Source organism: Thunnus albacares, chromosome 13, assembly GCF_914725855.1.
Source record: "Thunnus albacares chromosome 13, fThuAlb1.1, whole genome shotgun sequence".
Taxonomy (NCBI): Eukaryota; Metazoa; Chordata; class Actinopteri; order Scombriformes; family Scombridae; genus Thunnus; species Thunnus albacares.
In genome coordinates this window covers 18,192,320-18,205,325 of record NC_058118.1, presented here as the reverse complement: position 1 = coordinate 18,205,325, position 13,006 = coordinate 18,192,320, and the positions used below count along the sequence as shown (strand labels likewise).

At 37.9% G+C, this 13,006-nt stretch overlaps 1 protein-coding gene across 1 annotated transcript in view; it reads right to left on the bottom strand.

Moving 5' to 3' along the window:
• The window catches only part of rad50 (RAD50 homolog, double strand break repair protein), a 31,861-nt gene extending 22,163 nt beyond the window's left edge, over window positions 1-9,698 (bottom strand). The window contains exons 1-12 of the mRNA XM_044370504.1: window positions 9,594-9,698; window positions 5,332-5,469; window positions 4,984-5,067; window positions 4,513-4,664; window positions 4,211-4,399; window positions 3,915-4,119; window positions 3,625-3,753; window positions 2,407-2,572; window positions 2,105-2,163; window positions 1,642-1,776; window positions 796-1,002; window positions 227-409 (exon numbers count right to left, since the gene is read on the bottom strand). Of these exons, the coding sequence (XP_044226439.1) occupies window positions 227-409; window positions 796-1,002; window positions 1,642-1,776; window positions 2,105-2,163; window positions 2,407-2,572; window positions 3,625-3,753; window positions 3,915-4,119; window positions 4,211-4,399; window positions 4,513-4,664; window positions 4,984-5,067; window positions 5,332-5,460 (1,638 nt within the window). The 5' untranslated portion in view covers window positions 5,461-5,469; window positions 9,594-9,698. The remainder of the gene's footprint in view (window positions 1-226; window positions 410-795; window positions 1,003-1,641; window positions 1,777-2,104; window positions 2,164-2,406; window positions 2,573-3,624; window positions 3,754-3,914; window positions 4,120-4,210; window positions 4,400-4,512; window positions 4,665-4,983; window positions 5,068-5,331; window positions 5,470-9,593) is intronic.
• Between the last annotated feature and the right edge of the window lie 3,308 nt (window positions 9,699-13,006).

Here is a 13,006-nt window from a genome sequence, read left to right as displayed (position 1 = left end):
GGAAGAAGAAAAGCATTAAATTACCAACAACCAAAGTCACTCGCTTAGTGTTACTACCCTCTACAGAGACAGAGAGGTAGAGGAATTAAGTAATAGTAGAGTACAGTAGTTTGTATTTCTGATGTTTTGAAACAGTTTAAAAGTGCGAGAAGCACAAGTCTGAGGCCAGAAACATAAGTAATGTTCAACACTAGTTGCCTTCTAGTCAAAATAGGTTATGAATCACCTTGTCCTTTTTCAACATGTCCATCTGTGTGCGTGCAGATGTGTGTGTGTTAAGCATCGCCATCTCTTGGTCGAGCTGTCTCTGTGTGCGGTCAAGTTCAGCTTTTTCTCTCTGGAGTTCCCCAACCTCGACTTTTAGCTCCTCCACATTGGAGCTCTGCACTGCGCTCTGCAGCTCACGCTCCTACAAAAAAAAAAAAAAAAAAAAGTAGTGCCATCAGTATACACAACCCTTAAGAATAAAAGGGAGCTGTATGTTGAATCTGTTGGTTTAACAGTACAGTAACAGAGATTCTTCAAGTAACAAAATAAATAAAAATGATTAAAGGAAAAAGAAACTTAATAGAAATAATCCTTCTTTAATGCTCCTGGAAAGATATGCACATACTTTTGTGCGAATACAAATAAGGTGTCCTTAGTACAGTATTTTATAAAACTTCTCTGGCAGAAAGAGAAAGGGAGAGTGACTTAAAGAAAACAACAGACAAGCAGACACACTGTTTTATACACAACTATTAAAATTCACACAACCTAAGAGAGCCTTGTCATATCCACAGTTTGTATACTCACTGCTTTTGCCAATTCATTTTCCAGCTCCTGCAGTCGGCTAGACGAACCCTCCAGCCTCTGCAGCTCTGTCCTGACGTTCCTCAGTTCTTGCTGTTTCTTTCCCTGCAGGTCTCTCTTCAGCTCCACTGTTCTCTCCAGGCCAGTCTTCTTATCTCTCATTTCATCAATGGACTGCTGCTTCTGCTGCTCCTTTTCCTGCAGGTCCGCCTGAGTGGAAAGAATAATATGAGGAGGTATAAGAACATGAATAGCACATTTATTCATGGTCTGGTCTAATTGACTATTCCTGACAATCCTCCTGCAGGTAGAATTAAAATTTAAAAGACATGTAAACTGACACATACACTTTAGATTAAGACAACAGCATGATTAAGATGATAAAAATAATTTGAGAAATATTGCATCACAGGCAGTGCAAAATGTTTAGGTATAAAACTGCAATAAAATAATTTTGGTATGTTGGTGGGTGCAGAGCAGAGATGTATGAACAGTCTGGCCTCAGTGTGTCATCTGTAGGCCTTTCCTTTAATGATTGGAAAAAAAAATGACGACTTGAAAAAACAATTAGGAACCTTGTTACTGGATCTTGATCTTGAGTTCCAGCACATTGCAAAAAATATACAAATACTATTCACATAATGAAGCCACATCTCTATGCTGCGACTACCAGTCTTAATAGACAAACCCAGTTTCCAAAACCCTTGCATATTTTAAATGTATATCTTAAATCTCTGACAATCAAATAAAATATGTGTGGTCAAAACAGATGCTTTCTATTGTGGTACTTGATTGATTCTGAACATCTCGTCCAGTATGAGGAGGAGAAATGGTGTGAGGTTTTCTTACCATAACCTGACTGACTGTCTCTTTTTCCTGCTCCAGTCTCTGTGTGACATGACGATTGAAGCTCTCAAGCTGAAGAGTTGTGAAGGGCGGTCGGTCATAACCCTCCATTTCCAGGTAGGATGACAAAGCGCGAACCTGCAAGAGAGAGGAGAAGTGAGTGAAAGAGATATCTGAGCACTTCTAATGTGTATTTTTTCAAAAATATTCTTAATATGTGGTTACAGTTTTAATTTTCAACATATTGTCAACCTCTCAAAAGTGTTTTTTTCTCTGTATAAGAAACAATATTTAGTCTTTAGTAGTTACGGTACATGTCTGTGTTATGAGTTTACAGAAGTTAATTAGATTCATTTAGCAGAAACTAGATGTCATCAAAGATTTAAGTGCATCCCTATAAAACAAGTATGAGTGTGTTTAGTGATGAGGTAAAATGCACAGTTGTTTTTTTTCCTCTTTCTCTCACCTGAGTGTCGCGGTTTTTGATGTTTTGAGTGTGGCGGTCAGCTTCCAGCTGTAGCCGACCTGTGAAAAGAGTGAGATTTAAGCAGCTAAGTAGTCTTATTTAGTCTTCAGGAAATATCTCTCTTTATGAACCTGTCTGTCCACATGTCCATCTCTCAATCTCTATGGTTTTTTCTGAGTGTTTTGAGTCCTAACCAGCTTCTAGGTTTGATTCTGCTATTGTGCATGTGCATTCAATAATGTGTGCTGTTAAAAGAAAAAAGTAAGACTAAAAACCTGATTAATTAAATGGTGTGAGTGTACCTTGCTCTACCAGGAGATCAGCCTTGACTCTGTTGAGTCTCTGACATTCCCGGCCAGCTCTCTCTTGCTCCTTCTGGCAGTCTGTCAGCCTCCGCTCCTTCTCCCTCACCGTCTTCTGGTGGTTCTGGTACGTCTCCTGCAGCTGCTCGTCTGAGCCCTGGAACACCTGCCACAGATACAGTTCACTGGCTTAGTGTGGCTCTGAAGCTCACTGAGTACATATTTACAAACTGTCGGGGTCAGAGGTTTGACTCCACAGGGGCCATCCGTGATAAAAATATATGCACTTATGGATCTGGTTAAAAACATATCATACACTTACTACAGGTGTACACGTGCAAGTGTTACATGATTACTACATTAAGTTTGAAGAATTTGTGCACCTTAAATAAACAAACAAGATCACTGGCCATAAAACTGACAGCTTCTATAAATTTTATTTCACAGGAAATGTGTTTAATTGCTTTACAGCACAAAACAAACACCTCGTGGTGATCCTCCATTCTGATTTGAATTTTTACATGTTTTACAACTGCTTTTGAAACAGAAAGCCATGTTGTTTGTGGCAACTGTGGTCTTAATTTTGACAAACACAAAATGTTTATTCTTCCATTCAGTCACACTTTCACTTTCCCACAACAACAACAAACACTCTTCAAAACACACGTGAATATGGATGAGAAGTACCAAACAAAAGGAAGGAAGACGTTCTTGGCAGAGAGCAGACACATCAAACTGTTGTCAAAGACATTCATATCATTACAGGCCAGTAATGAACTGGCTTGTCATTACAGAATTACAACAGCCTCATTCACCATCTTCAGTCTTTTTATTAGTTCCCCATTTAGGATAATGACACTTCTTACAGAGTGGACTCTGGAGTGCTATTAAGCAGGTGTTAGAAAAACAAACCTGCTGCAATTACCTCTTTTAAACCTAATCTTCATTCATGCATTTCATTTTCCCTCTCATTCTTTTTATCCATCCTTATTTATCTCAAACCTCTTGTCATATTTCCCAAAACATTTTAGCCTCCACAATCAGTGGAGGGTGAGCAGTGATTTTGATGCTGAAACCAGTGTTCCTTCCTACATGCATCTGTTTTTCCATTCAAAGTCTCCATCAAAGTTCTCCATTAAATGATTTCTTTTCAATTTTTCCATCATAAAAATTAAAAACTGATATTTGTTAGCATATGCACATATTGTTCCTTGTTACCTGTTCCATGGTTTCCTCCAGCTCCTTGTTGTCCTCCTCCATCTGTTTCTTCCTGCTGTCTAAAGCTTTGATGTCGTTGTCCAGCTTCATCACCTTCCCCAGTTTAAAGTCAATATCTGTCAGTCGATTCTGAAAAAGAAATTGATTAACATGACAGTTGTACTACAGACCTTTCAATTAACTTTCATAAATATGAAATATCTAAAATGTTTGTTTGGTCAAATGCACTATGTTTGATGATTACAGCTGTAAGATGAAAAGAAAACACAAACACACAATCATTAACCCACCTCAAGTGGATCAATCTGGTTCTCTATCTGCTGGACGTTGTCTTTAGAGGCCATCAGCTGAGCCTCCTTTGTGGCCACGGTGTCTCTAATCTGCTGGGCTTTCTCCTTGTTCTGCTTCAAGTAGCGCAGCTCCACCTGACACTCTTTGACTGTCTGGCCCTGTTTGAGACGCAGCTGTCGCATCGTGTCCAGAGCTTTGATATACCTGGGAGAAAGAGATCGTGATACAGAGTCCTTCTAATGGAGATATACGGAAAAAAAAAAAACACAAACATGTAAGAATGAGTTGGCTTTACTTGGTTGCAGCGAAGATGGAGTCAAACTTCTCTTTGAGTGCTTTACCCTCACAAAGCGGCCAGTTAGACTCTTCTTGGTGACAGAAGATGACATTATTCAGCACAGGCTTTGACACACCCAGTGCAGAAATCATCTCCCGGTCCAGTTCACCACACTTGGACGACAAGCTTCTTTCCTTCTCACCGTCTCTGGATGAATGACAATGGAGGTCACACATAAAGAAAGGGGCTATGTAACATTAATATCAGTTAAGAAAAATCGATTTTTTTTTAGGTCAAGAAACTTCAGACTTTGGGCTTACTTTAATCTGGTGATGACCTGCTCTAAACTTTTGAAGGAGTAGTTCTTTGCCTTCTGAGTGCAGGACATGGAGCGCTGGATGGTCACTTTCTCTCCTTTGACGTCGGTGAATAAGAGTCGAATCTGTGCTCGCACGTCCGTCTCATGGGCATCCTGGAATCACACAGCATGACTTTTAAGTTAACATAGATCGCCTGGATACATCTCACATAAGATCAGACAGGATTGTAGAAGATGAATTTGGCAGATAAAGATGTCTAGCACAGGTATAGAGGAGTTAGGAGTCAACTAACTTTTGATGCCCAATGCACCACTGACTGAGTAAAATAACCTATCCTGCTTATTATAGAAGAATTTAAATTGTAAAGTAGTCAAGAAGAATGACATCCTATGGAAAATTGCTCTAAAAATGTATAAATTCAGCTACTGAAACTCATTCAGTGCCAACTCTGATACAACAGAGTGAGCTCACCTTTGGATCATGAACAAATGCACCTCCTTTAGATCCAGGGGGAAGCTCTCCTGATGTTGCATACTTAAGGCACTCAATTATAGTCTGAAAACAAAAATAAAAAGGAGTCACAATGCACAAGAATCAAAACATGAGAGTTGCATTTATCATTCAGTAATATTCTACCAAACTTTTGCAGTGGCCACTTGCAAAATATGAAAAAAAGAGGACAGATCATCAGACCAGCAAGCCTAATTCCAATGAACTGATCTCTGAATGATCTCAGAGGCATACTGTCAACTGTCTTGTTCATTCTCGAGAGGTCACGCTTTACTGTCAACCTTTACTCTCATTCAAAAGTTCTCGTACCGTTTTCCCCGCTCCATTGGGTCCAACCAGCACAGTCAGAGGAGTAAAAAAAGAGATGACTTGTTTGTCTTTGTCCTCGACCCCGAAGCTCCTCACCCCTAAGATGCTCATCTTGTCTATTTTCGACATTTTTGCTTTCTGAAAGAAAAACAGAAAAAAGGAAGACACTCAACTTTAATCAGCAGCAGCAATGAAAACAAGATGGACCATGCCAAGTATTTCGCTGAGATTAGCTGAAGAACATAAAGCAGTGGAGCATTGCTGACTTCTAAGCAGCAATACCACCTTAAAATTCTGCTGCAGCCACATAGACAAACAGGTTTGTCGCGGTTACCAGAAATATCAGTTAATCTGCTGACTGCAGATTATGGGTTTTGAAGTTGTTGTTTGTTTGCACATTATATCTCCTAATTTACACTGACAACTCTTTTAGCAAAAAATGCCTTTACAAAAGAATCTTTATATTGTTAAAAGGTACTTTGCTGAAAAAGTGAACACAATTTTCCTCTTTTTTTTTGAGCGGCTGTATTTCAATCAAAGAACAGTAGGGGACACCAATTGATCTACAGACAATTCTGACATGTTTTTCACCAAGCAATTGATAGTACAACTCATTTGTATGTAAGAACTCCACAGTATGAACAATCTCAGTCAACAGTTAAACTCATCCTAATTTACTCTGTACATCTTTGTTAGTTCTGTATGTGATCTGTATGAGTTTCATCTTTAATCAAAAGCATTGGACACAGCCAGGGCAGTTGGGCAACACATGTTGTTTATCCTGTACATTTTGAATGAATGGCAGTCTAACATTCACTTGGTATAATCCATTGACTTCAGTACATTATCTGTACAGTGATGCATCTGCTAAAAAGCCATTATTATGTCTGACAACTCAGCACAGCAGGCAGTTGAGTTTGCTTTGATATTACTTATAGGGTACCTGTGGTTCCCAAAATGGGACCTAAGTACTCCCACTGAGTGTGTCCAAGGGATAGCAAGCAAAATTACTATTTCTTTTTACTATTACAATATTAATTTAATTCTTATTGGTAAGAGGTTTCACTTTCTCTGCTCCTATCTCTTAAAACACAGTCCAAACATTTGTCAAGTCCTGTAGCAAAAGACACTGAATGTGGCTGAAACAGGCCCAGTGTCTGTGAACAGGGTCTTGACATGAAACGGTTTAGGAATAACTGGGTGAAAAATGTTACTATTAAATTACTTTGTGTTTTGTTTATCATCAGTTATGACTATATCACCTCTAATCCACATATGACCTATGGTTTTGTTATAAACAGGATTAAAGTAGGACTGCAACTAATAATTATTTTCATTATCAATTAATCTGTCAGTTATTTTCTCTACAAATCAATTAGCTGTTTGGTCTATAACATGTTAGAAAATGGTGAAAAATGTTGATGACAGTTTCACTGAGCCCAAATTGACATCCTCAAATGTCTTGTTTTGTCCCGTCCAACCAATACCCAAATATATTCAGTTTAATGCCAGTGAATACTAAAGAAACCAGAAAATGTTTACATTTGAGAAGCTGGAATTAGAGAATTTGGACATTTTTTCTTAAAAAAATGACACAAAACGATTAACTGATTATCAAAATAGTTGTCGATTAATTTAAGAGTTGGCAACTAATTGATTAATCGACTAATTGTTGCGGCTCTAGATTCAAGTACAGGAACAATCAAAATAAGTGTCCCCTGCGCAGTTTCAATCAGTTAACAAAGATCAATAGGCTTGTTTGAGATGAACTGGGCCTCGACTTGAAAGTGAACGGGATCAGGTGGCAGCAGCGGAGGGGGGGGGGGGGGGGGGGGGGCAATGACAAAGAGCTGCAGTCAAGTTGGACAGTTTCCAGCAGCCTTCAAAGAATATACAGGAAGTCACAGAAATATTTACATCTGATTTAATAAAATGTTATCAAATCAATCTAATCAAGCTTGTAGTAACTTTACTCACTAAACATCGTCTTAATTATGTTCTGTATGATAAGAGTACAGCCCATTAAAATTACCTAGTACCTTGTAATAATCAAAACAGCATTTATTCTGTAATCTCCAATATTAGGCTAAATCGGCTATTTTACATAGAAATTTAACCACTGCAGCGAGTGGATCACTACTTGGAAGTCAACATGTCGACCACCAGCTGCCGTCAGATGAATCAAACTCATTCACATCTCATTCCTGAAATAAAGAAATTCAAATAAAACAAAATGACTATTTTTTCTATGGAATTTATCTTGTCTTGAGTTTTTGCGAAAGGTCTTTTTATAACCTTTTAGCTTCCTACCTCTCCTGCACAAATCTTTATTTATTTTAAATGAATGAATAGCTGAGTATATGCAGGTAAAAGTTTGTTTCGTGCCTATATGTCTTTGTGTGCATACTGTATAAAAAGTATTTTGTAATGCACAAACAAATAAATAAAATAAAACACAAATCAAACCCACTCAAAATGCAAGAGGGGAGGAAAAACAGAAATAGACATATCTTTTAGCCAATCTGTTAAGTATTCAGACTGTCAGAGCTGCACATATGTACAGATGAGAATCTTCATGTCACATTTTAAACTTAAAATTCATGTACAATAATTAACACTTACTTAATAATTTCTACATAGTGATAGCTGGAAGAAAAACACCTGATAACTGCTCCAATTTTTACCATTTGATTATAGATCTATAGCAGCGTCTGTCTGTCACAGAATAAATAAACACAAATAGACAACTTAAATCTGTTATTTACTGAAAGAACACAATCGACATAAGGGAACAACAAAAACAGCTGTAGCCTGCAGAATATGTCTTAATAAAATGTTGATTATTTAGTTTGTGAAAGTCTGTCGTCCCTTTCAGGCTCAGGATGATTTTATAGGAGACGTGCAGCTGTCTGGCATCATATTTTTCTGAAGGAGCTGAGATATAGGCCTACTAAAACCAAAAAGAAGAAAGGAGAACCCTTTGGCTTATGAAAAACAATAATAAAGTTAGAAGAGTGTTTTTGTGATTGATTCATGATTTGGTCATTTTTATTTTATGAATAAATATGATCAGCTGCTGTTGGTGCCATCATTCCTGTTCCACAGGTAGTTTTCTGCTAATCTACTGTATTACAACAACAGTTAGCTGACCAGTCAATAAACACATTCGATCAAAGGGGTGTAAAAAACTTCCGCATAGGATACACCTGGGGTTCCTAACTCCTAAAAGCACCCCTTCTGTCTCTCCATGCATCCTGGGTGGGAGGGACTAAGATCCAAGGAAAGGACGCAAGTGAGGGAAACATGAATGCGATTTAAGGGACTTGGGATGTAAGTTAGACACAAGACCCAAGTCAGACACAATTCTAACCAGTGTTACACCATATTTGGTGACTCATCACACTCTGTAACCTGCAGTGTTGGAAGAAGTACTTAGATCCTTTACTTAAGTAAAACTATAAATACCACAAAAAAATGTAAAATGTAAAAATATTCCATTACAAGTAAAAGTCCTGCACTTAAAATCCTACTTAAAATACTAAAGTAAATACTAATTTTGCAGAAAATGTGTCTGAATTTCTGCAAAATTAGTATTTACTTTAGTACTTTTAAGTAAATTTAGCTGGTTATACTTACTTAATAATACTAATACTATACTTTTACTTGAGCATGATTTTAAATGCAGTATTACTACTTGTAATGGAGTATTTTTTACATTGTAGTATTGATAGTTTTACTTAAGTAAAGGATCTGAGTACTTCTTATACTGCAGGTCACACAATCTGATGGGTAACCAAATACACTGTAACACCTGCGTGCATTGTGCTATGGTCACCGTTCATTGATTCTGCGCAGGCCTGGCTCATCTCATCTATGCTGATCTCTTGATGAAGTTAAAATACATATTTAAGGCAAATCACACAACAACTAACCCCCAGTTTCCAAAACTTCATTGTAAATTCAAACATAAACACCCGAAATAGTCTGTATTACCACGTGGATACGGTATTCAGAGGTAGCTGTTCATGCAAGTTAACAGTCGTTAATTTTCCAATGTTAATGAGTTGAATGTGAGAGAAGCTAAAGTTACTTACTCACATTAAAGTCAGCATGCTAGCTAACAACGTAAGTTTGGCTATCCTGCTACGTACCAGCTAACAAACACACTGTTCAAGAGAGTGCACCTCTATGGAGTAAAACAAGAATGACTTTCGTTAATAGCAGTAGTCTACAGTCGTATTTATGCTAAGAATTCAACTCACAGCAGAGTGTTGTTACAGTTGTGCAGCTCAGATGTGAAAGTACAGTTTTCGCGCTGTAGGGGATGTGACAATATGTGACGTACAAACGACGACTCCTGACTTCCGGGATTAGGAGCGTGGACATAGAACGTGAACGTATAGAACGGTCATCCCCACCAAATCACATTTACAGCAACTAATCAACTCTGCTATTAATTCCTTTTCTATGACAAAAGGTCAGCCGAGCTCAATCTTTTTCTGTGATGCCTGGTAAACTCCAACCAGAGGTAACCTTTCCTTTTTTTCAGTTCTTTTCATCTATTTTATGAAAGGATAGGTTTACAGTTCTTTAAATGTGTCTTAAAACAACAGTCAGGTGCCCAAATGAGCACTGAAAGAGGTTTTGCTCGCTGTAATCATTCCTCCTGTTCATACTGGCTGTTAATATCCCCTTCAAATGTGCTTTCAATGTAACTAACTAATCCACCGTCTGTCCACACAGTCATTTTGTGCAAAAATGTATTTAAAAAGTTTATCTGAATCTTATATGAGGCTTTAGTAGTGTGAGTTAGTCATATTAAGAGGATATCTGCCACATTTACAGTCTTTTTAGCATCAAATTCCTTCTTTGTGCTTCCTCAGACAGTGTTCCCCTGTTGAGCTGCGTCGGCAGAATAGTAACAAAAACAGGGACTTTTGCACTGAAAAGACTGTGACATTGAAAGATATCTACTTGATTTGACTAATTTGGATGAAGCTTAATATTCACTTCAGACAAACTTTTAAATGCATTTTTGCACAGAGGGAGGCGTTTGGAATTTGATCCCCATCACTTACATTGTAGGCGCATTATGAAGGAATCTTCTAATGGTCAGTATGGACAGGACGAATGATTACAGCAAGAAAAACCTATTTCAATGTTCATTTGGGCACTTGACTGTTGTTTCAAGACAGACTTTAAAATTGTGAACCCGTCCTTTAAGGCTGTTTTATTTCCATTTAGACTATGCTCTTTAAATATACTAATATAACTATATCTAAATATTATCTGCATTTGGAGCCTTTTTTGAAAAATTTCTGCTTCTTCATCCCCAAAATAAATCCTAAAACAGCTGGGAACTGTAGTTTCAGAAAATGTTACTAAAACATGAGTAAAGACTATAGTGCATTTTGTTGGGGACTATTTTCAGCAGTGTATTTTCAATACACATTCAGTGCTCCAGGGATTATTTATGGCAGCAGGATGGTGTGCAGCATATGGGATATATTCAAACTACAGTGTCCATGCCCATTACTACTAAGAAACATGTCACTTAGTGCGACAGTGTAGCTCATTAATTTGAGTTTAATAGTTTTTGGACTACAATGGAGCTCTATGGCACAGATGAATGAGCCATGTCAGGCTTTGGCTACATGAGCAATACTATACTTAGTGTTGGTTTTGTTATTTTCATGGGCTTTGTTGACAATAGGAAAAAATATAGAATGCCATCAGCCTTATCATTTAAGGATTACAAAGCAATTGTAACTTTTCTAGTCTTGGTATGCTTGATCTTTTAGTGCATAGTTGCTTAAAAGTTTAAGTAAGGCACCATCTTAGTTTTGAATGCCACAAAACAAATTAGTGCTTGTGCTTGAACTATATCTAGGTAGGTTTGTCTGTTTTGAATTTGACACATTCAGGTTTCATTCTTGTAAAGTCTTATCATTATTATATGCTCTTGACAATCTCAATTCAAAACATTTGCCACAAGAGGACAGTGTTTCCCTGTGGAGAAGTCATTGCTGCCAAACCTCACTGCCAAACCTCATGAATCACACCATAGTGTTCTTCTCCTCTCCTCATATTGCTTGTCTGTTGTTGGAGTATTGCTGTGACAGTTCCTGTGAGGCTGTTGGCCATTTCAGTATTTCATTTATTATAAGCCAGTTAGATGCAGATGAGATGCCTTGACAGAGCAGTAAAGAGAATATGTTTAATTAATACACATTTCAAGAATTTACATAACAAATTACAATAAATTGCAAGCACAAATGTAAAAACAGTACGATACATACGGGTATAATTTGGTCTGTAAACATTTACATTGACAAAGGAAAGAAATGTTGAGCTTTTAAACAAATAGTTTTCCTCAAGTCTTCCTCCACATACTTAATATTAAAAATAAACTGAATAAAAAAACAGATGATATGAGTAAGGATATACTTGTAAGACAGCAGAGAAACAGTGTGTGTATGTGTGTGTGAGAAAGGGAAGGAGGAAATAAATGTACAGTAATAAGGATAAAGACACAGGAGTTATTTTTACCATGTGTTTGGGGTTGAAGAACAGTTTGCAGACATCCACAGGGACCTGCAGGACTGGTGTCCACCACCTGCAGCTAACCCCCTAAAAACCTGAGAACATCATCTCTCTGACTTCCTCTCCTGTCTCTCCCCCCTTTAAAGAATGTAGCACACACACACACACACACACACACACACACACACACACACACACACACTCCCACAAACTGCCTTCTGCTTTCAGCCCACTGATTCAGTCTGTCTGTGTTATCAGCCCACTGACTCATTGTGCCTCAGTCTGTCCAGCTCATGGCCCTCTTTCTATTTTCATCCTGTCCTGACATGAAAATGTCATGACCTTGTGTCTTGCGTTGGACCACTAGTGGTATATTTGTGTGTTAATATGTGTATGTGTTTGAGTGTGAAAGCCTAATCCCACATGCCCACGGTCACCCTGCTTGTCTAAATGGCTAATGGAATTGGTTTACTTGGCATTTTTGATAATCACACGGACAAACCGGGAACCAGCTGGTTCTCTCCTGCTTATCATCAAAATATGGTGGGAGAGCAGGCAAGGACAGAGTAGGGGAAAGATGTGGAAAAGACAGGAGGCACTAGGGAGCAAGAGGAAGTAGTCAGAGGGGAAACAATGTTGATGTAGTAACATAAATTAACATAAATAATTCATTAAAATTAGAAAGCAGTTTTTTCTTCTAAAAAGGTAAATGAGATGTTCTTGACCAACAGTCAACAGCAGTCACCAGTCGAACTGACTGGTGACTGAGTTACCTTTCACCGAACTGTCTGGTTTTTGACATTTTATACACTCCTTTCACAAAAACTGCAGCCAATATCCAATATTTTATTAAATCCCGAGAAGGTGTCTGGATGGCAAGTCAACTTCAGTACGTCCGTTCACTGGAGAGCTTCTGTGAGATTCTTGAAAGAGAAAGTTGATCTGAAAAGACTTGAGGCCAAAAGACAAGAAAAGCTCATTGATTTGATGATGAGTCAGAGTACACTCTGGGTGGACTGCTGTGTGATTGACTGAAATGATACATTTCACGGAAAATTATACATTTCAAAGCGCAGTAACCAACAATAATCCTTCTAAGCGATTAATAATTGTTTTTTATTTTTGTGTGTGA